At 45.5% G+C, this 21,988-nt stretch overlaps 1 protein-coding gene across 1 annotated transcript; it reads left to right on the forward strand.

Moving 5' to 3' along the window:
- The first annotated feature begins 3,861 nt into the window (after positions 1-3,861).
- Idh3a (isocitrate dehydrogenase (NAD(+)) 3 catalytic subunit alpha) lies at positions 3,862-21,844 on the forward strand. Its single transcript, XM_036191967.1, has 11 exons — positions 3,862-3,951; positions 7,296-7,358; positions 10,038-10,121; positions 12,057-12,171; positions 13,091-13,278; positions 13,900-14,033; positions 15,250-15,352; positions 15,454-15,518; positions 16,586-16,670; positions 18,132-18,284; positions 20,430-21,844. Exons 1-11 carry the CDS (start codon positions 3,877-3,879, stop codon positions 20,511-20,513), a joined length of 1,149 nt encoding a protein of 382 aa, XP_036047860.1. The 5' UTR covers positions 3,862-3,876; the 3' UTR covers positions 20,514-21,844.
- The last annotated feature ends 144 nt before the right edge of the window (positions 21,845-21,988 follow it).

Genomic DNA, 21,988 nt, shown 5'->3' on the forward strand with positions numbered 1-21,988 from the left:
ACCTCTGAGAGTGCCCCAGCCTTCATCACCTCCAACACTCTGGCTTCTTGTCACTTACAGTTTAATTCCATACTTGATCCAAACTTGGTTTGATGCCTGCCTTTCCCACTGTGTACAAGCTCCAGTACCAGATGCCTCTGATCACCACCAGGCACAGTTACCGAGATGTACCTACAGGATGCACCCACCTACAAGGTAGGAGCCTGACACATAAGTGACACTAACTGTGTGTAGAAGCTAGGTCTAGCGGCTCAGGCCTATAATTCTAGCTTCTCTGGAGGCTGAGGCAGGAGGATGGAAAGTTCAAGGCCTTTCTGGAGTATATAGAGTGAGGTTTGGAGCAGTACTGGTAACTTAGTGAGACTTTGTTTCAGAAAAAGTAAAAATGACGAGGCCTGTTCATTAGAGTAGCACTCTCTTTTGTTGCTTTGGGTGGGGGGGGCGTTTAGAGACAGGGCTCCTCTGTATAGCCTGTCCTGGAACTCATTCTGTAGACCAGGTTGGCTTCTGAGTGCTGGGATTAAAAGCTTGTGCCACCACTGCCCGGGGCTCATTGGTAGCATTCTTGCCTAGCATGTGCTAGGGCATAGTTTTCCCAGTACTAAAAAAACCCAAAAGTTTGTGGATATGTAAAGATAAAAAGATATATCAAGGGCAGGGTGGATGGCTCAGTGGGTGAAGGCACTTGTTACCAAGTTTAATAACCTGAGTTTGATCCCCAGAAACCACATAGTGGAAAGACAGAGTAACTCCAACCAGATGTCCTCTAACCTCCACATGTGGGCTGTGGTACATGTGTGCTCTGCCCCACCACCTGCCACAAAATCAATCAATCAATCAATCAATCAATCATCAATCAATCAATCAATGTGGAGGGAAAAAGAAGATGATTAACAGTTTCCAGGGAGAGAGGCCAGGAGCAGGAGCTGAGTGTAAATGGACCTGAGGAACAAATCTGTATGTTAAAAACCGGATTGTAGTGATGTTTGTTGTGAACGTAAGTTCCCAGGGGAAAAGGCCACATGGATGTTAAATATTCTGTGAGGCTGAATGTGGAGCATTGGAACGTTGCAGCTCCAGACCCAAATGATCTTAGCTGTCTTCTCTCCTACATAGACATTTGTCATCCATCCCTGTGTGTGACCCAGTATCCTCGGGACTGTTAAGTAAATCCTCTTCGGATGCTCGTACTCCGGCTTTCCCTAACTCAAAGGCTAGGAATGTAGTCAGATAACATCTGAGGTCCACAGGCAGGGGTCTCTCAGCTCTGCTGTAACCTGCCTGCCTGATGTTCCCAGTGCATTTGAAAAGTGTCCATGATTTTTCGTGTTCTACTACTATAAGGATTTCACAAAACTGTGGCTGTGGTGGATGGTGTCTGTGTGTGGGTGTCTTAGTTCTTGTCTTCTTGAAGGAATGAATTCAGTCAGGAGACTAGACAGACAGTTTGACTGGAAGTTTACTTAACAAAACAGCAGTTTAGTCAACTAAACTGCCCCAAGCTGGGGGCCACAGCTCAGTAGGTAAGGCAAGCACTCCAAAGAGAGATTAGAATGCACCTCACTTGCCCAAGGAGCTCCATAATGGGTTAGGCATTGTGAATTTTAAAGACGTTATTATGAATATTTATGAGGTAAGTAACATATTCATGAGGTAAGAAGACAATCTTTTCCATCTCAAATCAGGAGCAGGATCTTCTTCCATTTTGCACATTTCTTTCCATGATGCCAAAGACTAAACTGAGTAACAACACCTTCTGCAGAAAGGAGAGCTGGCTCAGCAGTTAAGAGCTTAAGAACACTTTTGCTCTTCCAGAAGACTGAAGTTGGTTCTCAGCACTCAATGAAGAAAGCTTGTAATCCCCCAGAACTCCAGCTCCAGGGAGTTACGTGCTCTTCTGGCTTCCCTAGGCACCAACATACATGTAGCATATGTTCACAGAGACACAAGCACATAAATAAAAATAATTTTTTTTTTTTTTTTTTTAAGTAAAGCTTGTAAGAGAACATCACCTAACTCCAGGAAGGAGACACCTCCCCCACCAGGGATACCTAAACAGGAGGTGGTGAAGGAAAATTGCAGATACCTCTTGGTAAACATGCCTACTGACAGTCAGACCGCTCTTCCGTGAGTAAATATCCGTGGATTAGCAGTTCATTGTTTCTACTATATCAGAAACCTAAGGCACCAGGACATTTACCTACACATGTCCACGATCAAAGGGTTTGAGTCCTCAGGAAATGTGACATCATTAGACTAGCCTTTACATTGTGGGTTGGTACCCCTCCCCTTTTGTTGACATCATGTGGGTGCCAGTCAGACCCTGCTAAGACTGAGACCAGCTCTTCTCTTGTCTGGTTGAGCTTGACTGTCTCATACCCAGCTGTCTTTTGTTTCTCCAGCCAGAGTTTCTCTGTGTAGCCCTGCCTATCCTGAAACTTATTTTGTAGGCCAGGCTGGCCTCCAACTCAGATCCAACTGCCTCTGCCTCCTGAATGCTGAGATTAAAGGCATGTACTGCCATACCCAACTTGCAAGCTGTTATTTTCCCTCCTTGGTGTTCCTGTCTTCAACATTCTAACTTTAACATTTTAACATTCATTTTAACCCACACACTGTTTTTTTATCATGTTGAAACAAGGAATTTGGGCTAACCTAAACCTGTATTTCCTGGCCTCAGTTACTTATATTTGGCCAGAATAAACCCTCTCTTATTCTCTTTGAGGTAATAGTGAGTGAGAGAGAGAGAGAGAGAGAGAGAGAGAGAGAGAGAGAGAGAGAGAGAGATTCATGGCAGGTATTCCTACCTTAGTTTTTGAGACAGGGTCTCTCACTCAACCTGGGACTCATCATTTCGGCTAGACTGGTTGGCAAATGGGGGTAGGGATCCACCTAGCTCTGATTTTTCCATGGCTCAGGTTATAGATGCTCGCCCTCATACCCTGGCTCTTTACATGGGTACCAGGGATTGAATTCAGGTCCTCTTGCTTTTGAAACAAGCACTTAACCCACTGGGCCATCTCCCCAGCCCAAGAGCTGTGTTTTCTGAGTTGACTTTATCCAACAGTTCACATGTACTAAAACTTCAAACTGTACATTTACATTGAGTACTTTTAAAAGACTTACTATATGTATACGAGTGTTTCGTCTGCTTGTAGGTGTGTGTACCACATTGATACCTGGTGCCCCGGGAGGCCAGAAGAGGGTGCTGGATCCCCTAAACAAGGAGTCACAGATGGTTGTGAGACGCCATGGGGGTGCTGGGAACCGAACCTGTGTCCTCTGTAAGAACAAATGCTCTTAACCTCTGAGCAACACTGAGTACCTTTTATATTTAAACTATATTTCAGTAAAGCCATTAAAAAAAATCAAGTTAGCATGGTGGTGCATGCCTATAGTCCCTGCACTTGGGAGGTAGAGGCAAGAAAAGAGGATCAGGAGTTCAAACACAGCCTCAGCTACATAGTGAGTTTGAGGCTCCGTGAGACTGTCTCTAAGAAACAAACGAACTAACATTTGGGGAGTGAGTAAAATATCTGTCGCAGTGGGATTGCAAAGCCCTAATGGGTCCATTACCCCCCAAATATAGAAGGCTCATTGGCCCCTTATAGGTGGGGAACAAAACACCTCATACACACAGCTACTTAATGAATGAAGCAGGGGCTGGGGGGGGGGGGGGGCTTCCGGGTCGCAGCTGGGCCCGCTCCGCGCGTCATCGAAAGAGGAAGGCAGTGATTGGCCAGCTAGTGGCAGCTGTGCAGAGAAGGGTCGGGGTTGCAGGGGAGAGCGACACGGAGATCCGAGCTAGGGGCGGGGCCTCGCCGGGCCTCGGGGCGGGGCCGCGCGGGGCGGGCTTCGGGGGCGCCGGCTACGCGCATGCGCCCCGGCGTTGCCGCTGTCGCCGCGGTGAGGGAAGTGGACGCGATGGCTGGGTCCGCGTGGGTATCCAAGGTGAGCGCCACAGGGCAGCAGACACGCGGGCGGGCCGCGGGGGCAGACTGGGCTCCCTCCTCATGCCTGGCGGAGGCGAGCGCCCGGGGCTGATGGAGGCGGCGCACGGCCCGCGGGAGAGTTCGGGGAGTGCGGCCAGCACGCCGAGCCTGGCTAGCCCTGAGCCGGGACAGCCGCGCCCTCGGCGGGGACGGCGTCAAGGTCAAGGCGGCCGGCTCTGCTCCGGCTGTCCCGACCAGACTCCTCCAAGACTGGAGCACAGGCCTCGAGCGGAGCCCCGGAAGGTCACGGAGTGGCCGCCCAGGCCCGGCGGCCCTGTTCCCTGCCGGTCTCGGGGCAGCCCTGCCGCACGGCCCACATCGCCCCTCCCGGGTCCCTCAGCCGTTTACCCGGTGGGAATGAGAGGTTTTCCCAGGTGAGGGAATCCCAGGGCGGTCCTGCCGGCCAGATTTTTTTTTTTTCTCCCTCTTGGAACTCTTCTTAGTCTGATGCCTGATTCCCCAGGAGCTATTTCCCCTTCAGAGGACACAGGGCATCGTGCTCTTTGGAATTACGCTCTGAACACTCAGAGAAGGAGACCGCGGCGTCATCCGTCCTTTCACGTCCGGTTGTTGGGAACCCTGCGATCTGGCGCTCTAGCTTGCTTTGATAGATAGCCCAGGTACCAGAACGGAAGGCACTTGAGGTTACATATGCAATCTTTTGGTTTCCCGGTGGAGCTGACCTGTCCCCAAAGACACACTTACTCAAGGTCATCCAGGATGTCATTGTCATCTGGGAGAGAAACCCAAGTATTTTGATTTTCATTTCCCTTCTGCCTGTGCAGTGGCCAAGGACATTTACTATGGATATAGTACTGACCAGGCCTTAGGTCAGCTGGTGCTATAGTGAGTGGTTTCCTAGAAATCTGCTTTGGTATTGCTCCCCACCTTTCTTAAAAGTTTAAAGACAGGTTCAGAGATACACTATTATTTACTGGTAATTCAAGTTAGGGATCTTAGTTTTAAATCCTGACAATGCCATTGACCAGCTATGTGCCCTGAGTAAATCAACTAATGTTGGTGAGCCCACCTGTAAGATGTCTTGTCTCACAGAGTTTCTGCATGAGAGCACCTAACCCATGCAGGACAGGAAACCCTGGCGCTTTCTTAGCTATCAGTGTATCTATCCTGGCAATCGTCAAGTAGACAGTGCTTCTTGGACATTAGTAACTAGGCTTTTTTACTCAGTAACTGGTCTACCTTGTCACTTTCTTCAGACCCCCATTTGCTTGAGATGCTATTTGGTCACATTTCCTTTTAAAGGTGTAGCAGCAAGTTCATCCTTTAAAGTCCCGGCTTCCACTCTCTCTCCCTGGCCCACCGTTATTAGGCACAGTCAGCCTTCAGGAGAAGGATAAAGAAAGCTACCCTGCTGAAGAGTGTGCTGGAAATTGGTTTTGTCTTTAGCTCTGCAAGAAAAACTCCCAAGAGCTCAGAAATTATTGGCTGTAAGGTCAGATGTTCCCTCGGGACATGATTTCCCTGTGAGAGTGGCCCAGCCTTTGGGTCAGTCTCTCTCTAGGGATTAGGGCCTTGGAAGGGGCTACTGAGGCTAACACAGGGTGAAGTGCTGAGTGGCATTTGGGGTTTCCATCAGGATGGCTCATTTACTGGTTTTCCATTTAAGGCTTCTGTTTTGGTCTCAACTAGTCCAGCTGAGACCGTAGCTAAGGCTGACCTTGAACTCCAGATCTTCCTCCCACCTCCCAAGGGTTGGGATTCTAGGTGTGAGCCACCACACCCATTCTCCATTTAAGGTTTTATTTCTTAGGTCATTGGCAGATCAAAGATTTCCCACCAAGAAAATGAGGGTTTTGAAGGCTTTTCAGGCTCCAAAGACTATGAAGAGCCAGTTTCTCACCCTACTTCCCACGAGATATCTCGTTTTTTTTAGGTTGGAATATGAAGGTAAAAAGGAAGTGAGGAGCCACAGGCAGGGTTCGGGTGGTCTAGGGCCTGAAATCACGTTCAGGAAGCCAAGGCTAGCCCTCTCACCAGAAAACTCATCTCCTTAGGTTTTATAGAGGACACATGTATATTATAAACATGGCACACAAGTATATTATAAAGTAAAGGACAGTGTGTGTGCTAGAAATTTATGTGAAGTTCTATTTGAATGGACTTTGTCAATGTGTTATTCTGTCCAAGATCATAGAGGAGCGATGGAAACATGGAAAATACTGGTTGTTAGAAGTCATTACAGGCATGGAAGCTGGGTGGGGACCCTCAGCTACATATAGGATTGAGAGTGGCCTGGCTTGTTTTAGAAGGGATTTATTGAGTATCAACTATGAGGCAGGAAGTGTACCAGGCACAGTAGATGCAGGAGCAGACAAAGCCTAAAATGGCCTGCATGTCTTGGCATATTTGTTTATTGCTGTGGTGTTGGGGGCTTAGCCTGGTGCCAGGGAGGCACTCTACCACTGAGCTGCACCCTCAGCACCCTTTCCCCCCATTTTTAATTTTACAGTCAATTACCTAGGCTGTCCTTAAACTCACTCTGTAGCCCAGCCTAGGCTGGCAGGCCTTGAACCTTCAATCCTCCTGAGTACCAGCCATAAGGCCTGGTAAAAATAAGACAGGGTGTAACAAATGTCTCTTTGCTTAGGCATCTAACCTGAAAAAGTTACATTAAATTTTTTTTAGCAGATTTGAGTGCCTTGTAAAGTGCTTGTCCTGCAAGCCTGATGATGGAGTTCAGACTTCCCGCACCAACATTAAAAAGGCCAGGCGGTGACAGGCCATGTTTTGTTGATACTCATGGGAGACCTGCCCTTTCCTGAACAGAAATGGAGGAGGAGGGGTTGGGGGAGAGGAGGGAGGGGGAACTTTCGGCAAGGATATAAAATAAATTTTAAAAAAGGCTGAGTGGTGGCACGTGACTGTAAGTCTGGCATTAAGGAGGCTGAGACTGGAGGATCCCTGTAGCTCACTGGCCACTTCTTCTTGAATTGGTGAGCTCACCCTTCTCAAAAACTAAGATAAGAGGAGGACACTTGTGGGCCTCTGACTTTCACATGTGTGCACACACGTGCACATGCACACTGATATATCACACATGGACACACAAACCCCCCAAAGTAAGAAAAAGTACAGACTTCAGTTCTACAGTTTCAAGTCAGCCACATTGAGCTAATGGTAGTTGAGAAAAATATTCCTGAAAAAGTCTCCAAGTTTAAAATAATAATAAAAAGAAAAAGAATCAAGTTCTTCCAGCTCCTCCAAAGAAAACTATCAGAACTGACTTATCTTGAGTATTTGGGTTCTAATTCTGTGCATGACATTTCTATTGTGTTAATGTAGGTCTCTCGGCTGCTGGGTGCATTCCACAATACAAAACAGGTGACGAGAGGCTTTGCTGGTGGTGTGAGTATAATTATGTCTTTTTATTTTTCCTTTTAGAAGTTTCTCAAGAAAGATGCTCAAATATGTTTATTATTTAGCATTCCATCTTCATTTATTTAACACTAAAGGGAATTGGCCACACTTCTATCTAATGTATATTGAAATTGTATGTATATTGAATTGGCTGACAATTACACAAATCTCTTGTCGTTTCCCTATTTAGTCTGTTACATCTGGCTATGTAAACCTGTCCCATTAATATCATCAAAGAGCCATGATAAAAATAGAAGTTACCCCGAGGCTGTCACTCTATTTTGTAATCTCATTAGTGTCTTAAGACACTTAGGGTTTTGTTTTTTCAGAAACAAGTGCAAGCTGAGAGAGAATTGTTGAGAAGCTTCAAAAATCTGCTTTGCATTTTTGTTTTCTGTGCTTCCCTACAAACAGTGGATAGGTCATCAACTGTGGGTGCCTTGTGCGTCTGTGGGCCTACAGGCTTTCACTTCATATGCAGTCTGTAGACTCCTGCTAGTGGACCACCTAGTGCCCATTAAACCTGCTGCTTTTGGAATTCCTGGCTTTAGAGTTCTGTGCCGGAAAAGCTGATGCCACAGTTTTGGAGCATTCCAAGACTGTGTGTCAGTGACTTCCTATTCATCCTTTTTTCCCCTTTCCTGGACTCTGATTTGGATTTTGTAATCCCTTCATTCCTGTACTCCCACATTTTATGCCTTAAGGAATTGATGAGACTGTTTGTACCTGTAGTGGAGAGGAAAAGTAGCTTCTCGGATGACGTCACGTGTGGGAGACCAGGAATAAGGAGTCTTTGACCCTGCTTATGCCAGAAATGCAGATATGAGCTAGAGCAGCTGAATGCATGCACAAGACCAGTGCAAAAGCCCAAACCAGACCAAATCCTAGCATGGAAGGGGTGTTGGGCACAAAAACCTACCTCTAGCTGTGGAGTGATTGGCAGTTATTAGCTGCTAGGAGACAGAGTGTCAGTCTTCTCCGATTAGACTACAGGCCCTGGTCAGATGACCATGCTCACTGAAGTCCACGAATCCTGAATATTTGAGCAATACAAATTGGTCTTGAAGGGTGAAAAAGAAGAGAGGACACAAAGCTGGATGGGTGGGGAAGGTGGGGTAGGTCTGGGAGATTTGGGAGGGAGGGAGGGGGGATGATCAAAACACATTGTATGGAATTCTCAAAGAACTCATACACGTTTGTAAAAATATAGAATAAGCCTTTCATTTCAAGTTCAAGAATAACCAAACCAACATTTCAAAGCCATTCTGAAGCTGGACTTGATGGTATGGGTCTGTGATCTCAGCCACTCAGGAGGCTGAGGCAGGAGGGTCAAAAAAAGTGCAGGGCCTGCTGGGCTCCAGAGAGAGTGGAAAGCTGGCTCGGGAAACATGAAACCTGTCTCAAAATACAAAGCAAGAAGGGCTGGGGAGGTAGCTGTGTGCAGAGCATTTGCCTAGCACACACATGGCCCTGAATTCCACCCTCAACACCAAAGTGAACAGAAGAAGAAAAACTCAGCACACCTGGAAATGGGTGAGACAATTATGGTTCTCTGCTGTTATTTAGTCTTTAGGCTACTGATTTCTAAAAATATATTAGCCTGGTTGATGAGGTTATTTTCAAAAGATTAAGAGGATATATTAATTTTAAAAAAAATTGATTCAGCTGTATGTAAAATTGGAGAAATAATTAGTCAACCTGTCCAGGTGTCATTGTAAGGCAGAGGAGGAGGGAAAGTTGAATTAGTGATTAAAAATGAACTTATGATTTAAAACATACATAATATTTTCATTAATTCTTTGAGAATGTCATACATGTGTACAGTTCATTTTATCATATTTGTCTCAGTCTTCCCCCTGAATTAGTGATTTTTTTTTACAAAAGTATGTAGTTGGAGCAAGTCCACAGGTAAAATGCAGTTCCCAGTGAGGGGTCTGAATGAGTCGTCTAACCCTCTCATCTCTCCTGACACGCCTCACTCACCTTACTGTGGTCCGGAGCATTTGGAATGAATGTAACCAAAGTTACACCGAAGACACCCTCACTGTCATTCTACTGGGGCCTTGCGGGTCTGATCATGGCCATGGTTGCTAATGACATCCCACGCTCGCTTAGACCATGTGAAGGAGCCAGTTTTATAGAGGCACTAAAGAAAGTGGAAGCCCTCTAGAGATGGAGTCTGATTTCCTTGTGGGGTTAAAACAGACCTCTAAAATTCTGGAAACACGTTGGAGTTTTATGAGCCTGACCAGGATTCCACAGACCGTGCAGCTGGGGCTTTTGTGCAGACCCTGAACAGCAGTGAGAGAATAATGCTGAAGTGTTTTCCTCTCTTGGGATTTACAGACTTGACTTAGTTAGAACTGAAGTTTGTCTGAACAGAAATACAAGTCAGGAAGAGTAGTTGGTAGTTTATTGTCTGATTGAAGAGCATCATTTGCGTTGCTCTTTAAGTTGCAAACTCTGGAGAACAGAGACATGGAGCATCGTGGAGCCAGTTTCTCCTCCACTGTGCTGATCACAGTGGGAGGTTGTCTGTTTCTTCCAAGCATTTGGGTCTTTCCAACATACCTGGGAAAGTGAGTTTCTCTGTGAGTGATACTCTGTTTAAAAAAAATTCTAAAATCAATTCTTACTGTTTTCTTCGATGATTCTTTTCCTACTCAGGTTCAGACAGTAACTTTAATTCCAGGAGATGGAATTGGCCCAGAAATCTCGGCCTCAGTTATGAAGATTTTTGATGCTGCAAAAGTAAGTGTTTTTAAAATCCTCTTAAAGATACTCCATAGAGACCATCTCAGCCCAGGCGAATTGTTCTAAGTTTCTATATGGTTTGTGGGGTTTGTTGTTAAATAATCTCCACAGATTTTCTACTTGAACAAAAATCAGGGCTGGTGAGTTGGCTCAGCCTGATGACCTGTGTTCAGTCACCAGGTCCACGTGGGGAGAGAAAAACCTGCTCTCTAAAGTTGTCCTCTGACCACCACCTCTACTGTGGCATGTACTCCCACACACATAGGAACATATGTATGTGCACCCAAATAAATACATGAATGAATAAAATTTTAAACATTAGTGTGGTTGTCCAGGCCTTAATCCCAGCATTTGGGAGGCAGAGACAGGCAAATCTCTTAGTTCAAAGCCAGCCAGTGCTACCTAGTGAAACCATCTCCGAAAAACCAAGGTGGTTGTTTTGTGTATTTATCTTTTTTAAGATTTATTTTGTCGGGGTTGGGGATTTAGCTCAGTGGTAGAGCACTTGCCTAGCAAGCACAAGGCTCTGGGTTCGATCCTCAGCCCCCCCCCCCAAAAAAAAAAAGATTTATTTTGTTTTGTACATAAGAGTGTTTTGCCTGGATGTATGTATGTGTCCCACATGCCTTGTGTCTGTGGAGGCCAGGAGAGGATGCTGGGTCCCCAAAACTGAAGTTACAGATGGTTGTGAGCCATCACGTGACTATAGGAAGTTAACTCTGGGTCCTCTGCAAGAGCAACAAGTGATCTAAGCCCTGAACCATCTCTCCAGCCCTGGTTACTTTGGAGATGGAGTTTTGCTCTGAAGCCTAGACTGGTTTAGAACTCAGTGTGCAGCCCAGGCTGGCCTTGGGTCTGCAGTGGTCCTCTTGGCTCGGCCTCCTGAGAGCTGGATGATTGTCACTGTGATGATACATGGCTCAGCGCTATCTGTCGCCACCGCCATTGTGGATGGCTGAAACTACCCACATTGGCATCCGTTATTTATTATGTAATCAAATGGTACTTGCAGGACTTTTGACGCTTTAAACTCTGCTCAGGACTAAGGTGTTTAAATCTCGCCCACTCACTTACCTGCCTTATTGTATTGTTCTGCGAAAATGCTTCCCAGTTTATAAGGTGATTTTTTGAAAGAAGCTTTTTCATGTATTACAGTTTTGGTGTGTTAGAGATTAAACTTGGCTGTGCACATGCTAAGCATGCATCCTTATCACTGAATTATGCCCCTAGCTCCTTGAGATAATTGATTTTTTTTTTTCTGTTGTGGTATTGTCATCAAGAATGGGATGTTAGCCGGGCGGTGGTGGCACACACCTTTAATCCCAGCACTCGGGAGGCAGAGCCAGGTGGATCTCTGTGAGTTCAAGGCCAGCCTGGGCTACAGAGTGAGTCCAGGACAGCCTCCAAAGCTACAGAGAAACGCTATCTCGAAAAAACCAACTAACCAAACAAACAAACAAACAAAAGATATCCCATAGTGCATAGCAGTCACTCATGGATCTGCTCCACACCCAGCCCCAGGCAGTCATTTGCCTTCTCTTTATAAATTTAATAACCTATTTATATCAATAGACTTACATGATCTTTTCTGGTAGACTTTTTGCTCTTAGCATTATGTTTTCAAGGCTCATCACATATCTGTGGTATGAATCATTCTATGAACCTTATATCTACTTCTTATGCTAATCTAATTATAGCCACCTCAAGAGTCCTTGTGAAAAAATAAATGAGCAGTTGGCAGCTGGATGTGTGACTGGGCCAGGGAAGTGCAGAGAATCCCTTGGGCACACTAGTGAATATCACTTACAGCATGTCAGGGACTTTAAGACCTTATGGTACATGTTTTTACTAGCTGCATCCAGTCTTGATGAACCATCATTGCCAGAGTCATTCAAGTCTGTCCAGTTCACTGTGCTATTGTGTGGCTTCTAGGCCCCTATTCAGTGGGAGGAGCGGAATGTCACTGCCATTCAAGGACCAGGAGGGAAGTGGATGATCCCTCCAGAAGCCAAAGAATCCATGGATAAGAACAAGATGGGCTTGAAAGGTACAGTGGAGAGGAGGTGGTGGTTGCCCCCAGGCATTCTCATTGAGAGTGCGTGCATGTCCGCCAAATCTAGCCTGACAGTCTACCAAAAGTAAAGACTTCCTTTATGAAGTATCACCTGTGGTAAGGTACTTTATTTATCTATTGAATGTTTTGTGTTTGGGAGACTGGGTCTCACAGTACAACCCAGCTGGTCTACTTTGTGCCCAAGGTTAGCTTTAAACTTGAGATCCTTCATGCCTCAGCCTTCAGAGTGCTGGAATTACAGGCAAGTATCTCTAGATGCTTTCTTTATTTGCTCTACCATGGAACTATATTCTTGGCCTGAGATGGTTATTTCTTATTTGGGACATTTGTTTTAAAACTAGGAAAAATGGGTTGGGGATTTAGCTCAGTGGTAGAGCACTTGCCTAGCAAGTGCAAGGCCCTGAGTTCAATCCTCAGCTCAAAAAAAAAAACAACTTAGTAAAAACATTAAAGTATTGCTGGCCAATACCAACTTTACTGTGTCTGCTATTTTCAACTCCATTTACATCTAGTCAGATTTTTAATATTTTTGTTATTGTTATACATGCTTAAGGCCATGATTCAGAATAATTAGCATGTGACATTGAAATTAGGAGCAGGCTTTAAACCATGTTCACATCTATGTTTGTTTTTTTCCTTCCTTTGTGTCCCTTATGGGCAGTGAGGCTTAGTGGGTGCTAAGCACCCAATGCAGTGATTGATCCTCAGAAGGTCTCAAGACAGGAAATGCAGGTCATGTCCCAGAAACCTCCCTCGAGGATGTGTTCCTCTTCTTGGATCTGAGGGAGGGGGTGCAGTTGAAAGGAACATGTTTTACAGGAGCCAGGTGGGTGAGTGGGTTCCCTGTGAGACCAAATGTGTGCTGCTGTCGCCTGACTGTCCTTTCTTACAGGCCCACTCAAGACCCCGATAGCAGCTGGCCATCCATCTATGAACCTATTGCTCCGTAAGACATTTGACCTTTATGCCAATGTCCGGCCATGCGTCTCAATCGAAGGTTATAAAACCCCTTACACGGATGTAAATATTGTCACCATCCGAGAGAACACGGAAGGAGAATACAGTGGAATTGAGCATGTGGTATGTTCACCTCAGAGTTTTTTGTTTTGTTTTTGTTTGTTTGTTTGTTTGGGGAGAAGGTTCTTTGTTGTTGATATTTTGGGAGGTGCTTTGTGTGTGTGTGTGTGTATTTTGACACAGGGTCTCTTCATAGTCTAGGCTGTCCTGGACCTCACTGTGTAGACCAGGCTGGCCTCCAACTCAACTGAGATCCGCCTGCCTTTGCCTCTCTGGTGCTGGGAGTAAAGGTGTGTACCACCACACCTGGCTCAGAGAGTTTTATTCCCTGTGGGATTTCCTTCTGTGCAATTGAGGCCGTTGTTCAACAGATCAGTGTCACCTCTGTGGGGAGCTGAAGTTGGTGGGTGTTTGGTGCTGTGGGTGTCTGGCTGAATAGGTGAGAGGAAGAACCTGGCCTGGTATAGTTTGGGTATAAGTATATAGGAATCCCACTCCACAGGTATGTCCGTGGCTCCTAGCCCTCTCTGTACATCATGTTGTCACTGTATAGCAAAGCTATGATGACTGTCTCATGGGACTGCACAGCCTGCCACAATAATGAGGCCTGTACTCTGAAGCTGGCTAGTACCAAACTGTTGCCATACCGCCTCTTCCATTGAAGCAGGACTTCCTCTCTTTCAGATAGTTGATGGAGTTGTGCAGAGCATCAAGCTCATCACGGAAGAGGCGAGCAAGCGCATTGCTGAGTTTGCCTTCGAGTATGCTCGGAACAATCACCGCAGCAACGTCACGGCTGTGCACAAAGCCAACATCATGTGAGTACCTAGAGGCCCGGGTGGACTGGCTTTGCTGTGGGGATGGAGCTTCCAGGACTCAATCTCCAGCTTGTCCTCTGAGCCCCAGAGTTTAGAAAAGAGCACTGTACTAAGCAGAGTGGTGTTAAGAGGGGCTGAGGTATTGGAAGGAAGCTAACTGGAGAAGACATGAGGTTGCAGAGGCCACACAGTTCATGTTTCCTAAGTGGGAGAGCAGGGGTGTTCTGAAGTGCTGTGTGCTCAGGGCTTAAAATAGAGCAGATCCCGTCAGAATGTCTCTGACAGTCCAGTTCTTGAGCCCCGTCTGTTAAAGCTCCTCTTACTGGACAGACATGACTTTCCAAACCTAAGAAAGGACTGAATCTGCACAGCAGGAAGCCATTTAACTAACAGTTACCCTCCTAAAGCAATTTTCATATGAGCTGCGGACTGGGTCTTGTGTACCTCTAATCCAAGCACTTGGCGTTTAAGGCCAGTGTCAGCTATACACCAAGTTCAAGGCCATCCTGAGCTGCATGAGACCCTGTCTTTAAAAAAGAAAAGCTCTAACTAAACAAAAATAATTTATTTCTTAGTTCTTGGTGGATACTACTACACAAATCTAGTCTTCTCTATGGGGAGCCAACTGTCCTGTTTTTACATTTTGTGCACCTGTAAGGATCTGAAAACTTTCCAACTCCCAATTTATTAACTGCCCAAGAAATAGTTATACTGTAATTGAAATCAGATAATTTGGATTCTGGAACTTAACTTATTGATTTGTTCATTTTATTTGGTTTTTGAGGCCAGGTCATAACTCTATAGCCCTATCTGGCTTGGAACTCACAGATATTCACCACCTCTGTCCCTAGTACTGCCGTTAAAGGCACGTGCCACCGCACTGGGCGTTTCTTTCCAGTGCATGTGTGCGTGCATGCATGTGTGTATTGGTGGACATATGTGTGGTCCCTAGGAACCATGTCTCTCATTGGCCTGGTTCACTGCTTGGCTAGACTGTCCTGTGGATTCTGGGCCTCCTCTTGTCTGCATCCCCAGCATGGTATTACAGCGTTTCTGTGGGTACTAGGGATCCGAACCCTGACCTTTGAGCACTTCACTGGCTTCATCTTCCAGCCCCTTTGGAACTTAACTTTCTTGAACTTTTCTTTGATTTGATTCTTTGCTTGCTGCAAGTTTTCAGTTTAAACTATTTACCTATGTGTTTTATTAAATACAGGCGGATGTCAGATGGGCTTTTTCTGCAAAAATGCAGGGAAGTTGCAGAGAACTGTAAAGACATTAAATTTAATGAGATGTACCTTGATACCGTATGTTTAAATGTAAGTATGCATTGACGCTTACTGGTTGCTTTTCATGGTGCATACTGTGTATTCATGGTGTGCAGACATGGTTGCTAAATGCACAACTGTATTTCTTGTAGATGGTACAAGACCCATCCCAATTTGATGTTCTCGTCATGCCAAATTTATATGGAGACATCCTTAGGTAAGTCTGACTGTGTCCTTTTTACTTTTGAGCTATAGTTTATACTTAAACATCCTAAAGTGAATCATGGCTTTATGTTTTCAGTGATGTATTATAAGTTATTGTGTCTTTCTGTATCTGTATTTGTAGACAGATGAACTGAATTCAATGTCACTTCAGTGTACCTGGTTACATGCCCAGCTAGTGGATTCGTGACATTATCACAGTGCCCCTCTCCTTCTTGCCCCTTTGTGCTGAACTCTCATGGAGCTTCACCCCAGCCCAGTCACTGTGGACATAATCTCAGAGTGACAAACAACTCACAGTGAGGGTACAAGGAAGCCCCTGTCCTGAGACCCTCAGTCCTCACATGGTGGCATCGTGCAAGCTCTTTCTCGAGCATTCTTCCCCTCTTTGGAGTCTTCCTCCTCCCCCACGGGATGTTGGGAAATGTTGACTTTCAGAGCCCATTCTTATATATTTCGTACGTGGTGTTCTGTTGGGAAGTTACAGCTTTCCTTCTCAGAGTCTGCACATAGGCTTTTAACTTTGGAGCTTTGCACGTTGTCAGGAAATTGTGCTGCTTTTTAAATGTCACTCATTTGAATTTTTGAGGAGGGTCTCAGCTATGTAGCCAGTTGTCTACATCAGCATGTGCACTCCTGGTTTATCACTCTTTTTTTTATTGTTGTTTTTTTTGAGACAGGGTTTCTCTGTGTATCTTTGTGAGTTTCCTGGAACTTGCTTTGGAGACCAGGCTGGCCTCGAACTCACAGAGATCTGCCAGGCTCTGTCTGCTCTTTTAGTCACTAGTGAGTTCCTCACTGGCTCAGGTTGTTCTGACTGGGCTCAGTGCCTCCATTCCATGGCTCCTGTGTCCTGGGCTGGGCCTGCTCTTTGCCTTTCGAGCCTTGCCTTACTCTGGCACAGTAAGCTGCTCCAGGCTCATGTGTGTTTCTGACCCTGAGGCCTGGAATGAGCCACTTCTCCAAGGAACTTTGCTTTCCTCTAGTGGAGCATCATACTTAAACACTAAGGAATGCTAAGTGAATTGCTTTCTTTTTCACAATGTCCTTTCCTGTTCTCAGTGATCTGTGTGCAGGTCTGATTGGAGGTCTTGGTGTGACTCCAAGTGGCAATATTGGAGCCAATGGTGTCGCCATCTTTGAATCGGTAAGGACTCTGAGACCTACACAGAATTCATGTCTCATTGTATAGCCCAGGCTGGCATCAAACTCATGATCCTCCTGTCGCAGCCCCTGGAGTTGAGATTATAGGTGGTGCGCCATCACTCCTGGCTTTCAGTTTTTCAAGACTCCCACCTCAGGCCACCATTTCCTGTCCGTCTAGATTGTCTCTAGAAGCCTGAGTCCTGGAGTTGATGGCCAACTAGAACCTTCATCCACTTGGTCCTGCCCCTTACCTCTGTTTGCACCCCCTCCTCTCCTTAGCCAGTTTGTGCCCTGCTCTGGAAAGCCCTTGGCTTCACAGGAGCACTCTGCCCACGTCCACTTCTGTGCGGCTGAGAGTAGTATTCAGACCATTGCTGGGTGCACTGTGGTCCACACACAGGCTCTCAGCTGCAGTTTGCAACATCGTCTGGGAAATTAGACGTTTTTTATTGTATTTGTTTTAGTTTTTGTGACAGGGTCTCAAAACATGCCTGACATAGAATTTGCTATGTAGACTAGGCTTACTTCAAATTCAGAGATCCATCTACCTCTGCTTCCCTGAGTGCTGACATTAAAGTCATGTGTCACCATGCCCAGCTTTTTCTGTCTGTCTCTCTGTCTATAAATGATTTATTTATTTTTACTTTTTTATGTGCATTGTTGTGTTTGTGTGAAGATGTTTGATCCCATGGAAGTGGAGTTATAGACAGTTGTGAGCTGCCATGTGGGTACTGGGAATTGAACCCAGGACCTCTGGAAGAACAGCCAGTGCTCTTAATCTCTGAACCATCTCTCCAGCCCAGAAAATATTATTGACCCACATTCAGCATATATATACAATGTATGGCAGACAGACAGACAGACACACACACACACACACACACACACACACACACACACTGTAGGCATGTGTGTGCCAATGCTTGTGTATGTGGAGGTCAGAGTGTTGGTTCTTTGCACCTCTTTTGAGTCAGGATCTCTTGTTTTTCTGCTGCAAACACCAAGCTTGCTAGTCCACCCACTCCCTGGGGTTCCATTGTCCCCACCCAGTCTCACGTTGGAGATTGGGATTGTAGCTGCTTCTCTGTGTGCTCAGCTTTTCAGTGGGTTCTGGAGATGTGAACTCGTGTGGCAAGTGCTTCCCCACCCCCCATCTCCCTAGCTTGGGCCCCTATTTTTGCACTCAAAAATTAGCTTTTCATTTCTTCCCAGCTTCATTTTATTTCTAAGATCTGTGTCAATGAATTGCACACAGCAGCTTTCAATAAATATTTTTTGTTGTTGTTGGCAGAGAGGAGGCTGGAGATCTCGGCTTCTCTGGAAGGCTGTGTTGTCTTTTCATTTTTGTTGGTGTTGTGGATTGAGCCTAGAACTTGGTGCATGCTGGGCACATGCTAAGATCAGGGAGGGCTGCCTGTTCCTGTCTCCCCACTGCCGATGCTGTCTTCTTTTGCCATCATAGGTTCATGGAACAGCCCCGGACATTGCGGGCAAGGACATGGCCAATCCCACTGCCCTCCTGCTTAGTGCTGTGATGATGCTGCGCCACATGGGACTTTTTGACCATGCAGCCAAAATCGAGGCTGCGTGTTTTGCTACAATTAAGGATGGAAAGGTATTTGTAATCTAGACCACTGTAAACTGGGCAAATTGTGTTTCTTCTGTGGGATAGAAACAACCCCGAAAGATTTGATGTTAAACCGAGATTCTTTGTGGACTCCCTGATTGAACTTAAGGAAGACATGTGCACATGTATGCATTTTTCTGGGGGAAGATCCAGATATTTCCCCTGAAAGAATTAAGAGGCACTGATGGGCAGCAGTGTGCAGTAGAAAGAACATGTGAGCCAGAGAAAGGCACAGATGCACCCCGCTGGACTGGTGTTAGTGTGTGACCTGGTCAGGCATTCTTAACATAGTGCCTCAAAGCTGGCCCTTCTCAAAGTTACGACTTGGGATTACTTCTTATGGCCAACATACAAGGACTACAAACATACTTTTAACAGCCTGGAGTCACTTTAGCAGGCATGTGATCCTGTTATTTATACCAAGCCTGTGTTTGGGAAGTAATAGTCTTGAGCCGAGCAGAAAGATGCCTGACTTATGCAGGGTCTCTGAGTTCTGCAGCATGTAGCTACAGGAGAATTCTACACAACAACGTCTGTTTGCAGTCAAGAGGAAATGAGTTGGTAGAAAACAGAGTGGTCGCACTGGAGACTTCTAAAGAGGAAAGTTAGGAGTTGGCTGTGTAAATATTTTCATGCTATTTGCCTCCAAATACCAAATTGATCAGAACATGTCTTGGAACTTTTTTGAGCTTTAAAATTTCCCCAAAGACTTTATGCTTAGATTTGCTTTCATTAAACTACCCATAACCGGATGGAGAGATGGCTCAGGGTTAAGAGCACTGGCCGTTCTTCCTGCGGTTCTGAGTTCAATTCCCAGCAACCACATGGTGGCTCACACCCATCTGTAATGAGATCTTGTGCCCTCTTCTGGCCTGCAGGCAGACATGCAGGCAGAACACCATCTACATAATAAATAAATCTTAAAAAAAAAAAACCAAACTACCCATAACCAACCAGTATCTTCTCGGTCAATAGTTTGAACAAAGAGTAAATTCTGGAGAACTTTCCTGTTCCTTATAAAGGCCTTATCCTTGAGAGAGGCATCTGTTAGGTCTCCAGCAGTCTGTCTGTCCAGAAATGAGCTTGACTGGACTATAGAAGGACTTTGGGTGTTAGATGAAACCCAGCATCCTTCAGGAACTTGTGAAACTTTTTCCTCCCCAGACTCATTTCTCTTGCCTCTGGCAGGAAGGACATGTGGCTCTCCATTGACATGCTCCTGTGGTTACATATCAAAGCCCTCACACTAGCATCCTGGCCCTTCTTGCCTCTCTAGGCTTCCCTCCTCCCAGACACCATTTTGTCCCTGCCTCCGCCATCCAGTCACACTGCTCACTCTTCTCTCCTGCTCTCTCACTTCTCTTGATGATAACCCTGGCCATGTCCAGTATGTTTCTTTTTTTTTTTCTCCTCTGGAATCTTCCAGATTCCTCTGGATACCTTTTCTTATTCACAATAAAGACATTTCCCTTACTGGAGTGGCCATTGCCAGGTTTCTTTTTCTTTCTTTTCTTTTTTTTTTTTTTTTGAGGGGAGGGTTTGAGACAGGGTTTCTCTGTAGCTTTGCATCTTTCCTGGCTTCGAACTCACAGAGATACACCTGCCTCTGCCTCCCGAGTGCTGGGATTAAAGGCATGCGCCACTGCCCCCTGGCTGCCATGGTTTCTTTATGGCACCTCCTCAAATACAGCACTGTTTTTTGTTTGTTTTGTCTTTTTTTTTTTTTTTTTTCCAGAGCTTAGGACTGAACCTAGGGCCTTGTGCTTGCTAGGCAAGCGCTCTACCACTGAGCTAAATCCCCAACCCCCACTGTTTTGTTTTGAGACAGGGTCTTGCTATCTAGTCGTCGGTGGCCTGGCTTTGAACTTGAAAGAATCTTCCTGCCTCAGCCTCCCAGTGTTGGATTTGTAGCAGTGCACCATCTTGCCTGATTTGGGAGTGTTTGGGGTACACAGCTCATGGGTTTCCCCAAGCCTCCTATGGTAGGTAGATAGTGTATATGGGACCTTCCTTTGAAGTCAGTAGGCAGGTACCTTGCTCAGTTCCTATTTCACTGAGTGCTTTAAGTAAAAATATCCTTGCTTTAATTTAGTGTGGTGATGGATGTTTATTTTTGCCTTTTCCTTTTCACAGAGCTTAACAAAAGACCTGGGAGGCAACGCAAAGTGCTCTGACTTCACAGAAGAAATCTGTCGTCGAGTGAAGGACTTGGATTAGTACTCCTGCATGGGGTTTGCTGCTCTTAGTCACTCCAGAAGGATACCCTGGAATCCTCCTCAAGAATGCCCACCATTGGTTTGCTTGCTTCTTGACAGAGTACATTTTCAAATCTGGCCTTTTCTTAACCAGACCCTTGCAACAGATGCACATGATGGCCCTAGGCCTTCATTCGGAGGGTTTTCCCAAGTGCTTGTTATATTTATTGTCTATCTGGTAAACCTTTTTTTGTAAACTCTAAGTGAACTGTATCATTTACCATTGTTACCCATTTTACACTTCAGGCAAGTTAGTTTTTCCTCAACTGTAAATATTCTGATACAGAATTAATAAGAGAAAATATTTAACTTTTTAACAAAAGCCCTGGTGTTGGTTTATGAAAAACATACTGGGAATACAACAGGGTTTTAACAATCGCACAAGATAACATTCTAAGACTAAATGGGCACAAAAGAAATGTCTTGGGAAAGCTCACAGCAAAAATGGTATATTTCTTAGCAATATGGAAAATAGAGATATTTGTCCTGTACATGAATTACTATTAATAAAAATGTAAGCTCCAAGAAATATATAATGAACGATGTAATTTTGTTAATAACATATAGGTAATCCTTGAGTCAGAGCCCCAGATGCCATGTGTATTCGATTATTTTGTTACCTTGAGATTTACTATTTTTTGGGAGAACTCTTAATTAAAGAGAGGTCATTCCTCTTCACTAGACACTTTGTAAGTAAGTGTCGCTGAGCTGTCTGAACCCCTGGACTGAGCTCCCAGTCGGGGAGCCAGCCCTGCAGACTCACTCCTGTGTGGCCCTGGGAAGGGGCCACACTCCAGCCGGTGCCGCAGTTGACCCTGGAAAGTCCTGGCCACCTGTCATGGCTGCAGTCGAGGAACCTGGATTCATATTTCTTAGCTGCCTCTTCACTTCCCCTTCTGCCCCAGTAGCACCCACAAAAGACCCCATTGCAGAGGCAGAGCTGACTCAGGCCAGACTGGGGCTCCTATTGCCAGCTTCTGACCCTCAGGTTCCTATCCCCATCCCTCCCCACAGCCTCTGCACCACAGCATGAAGCCACCCTCTGGCCCACACCAAAGCCAAGCTGTCTCCCCTCAGCCCTTGAACCAGTTTGCAAACCCATGGCTTTGCATAATGTACCCGGGTGACAAAGAGGATTTCCTAACAACAGATGTCCTCGTCTGGGCCGTTTTTAAAGCTTTTGTTCAGATTTACAATCTGTGTTTTACTTTCAACTGCTGTTGTCTCTGTCTTACGGATTGTTCTAGTTATCAGTGGCTTTGGGTTCACAGTAATAAAGAATTTGAAACTGACTAAGATGTTTGTATTCTCTGCCTCTTTCCTGGTCCAGGTGCCTTAGGACATTTTGGCTTTGCTTGTTGTAATAGGTGGTGATAGACTTGGCTGCTTTAACTAGAATGTTCCACCTGACCCTGCACCTTTGTTTATTATAGACTA

Source organism: Onychomys torridus, chromosome 7 (assembly GCF_903995425.1).
Source record: "Onychomys torridus chromosome 7, mOncTor1.1, whole genome shotgun sequence".
Lineage (NCBI taxonomy): Eukaryota > Metazoa > Chordata > Mammalia > Rodentia > Cricetidae > Onychomys > Onychomys torridus.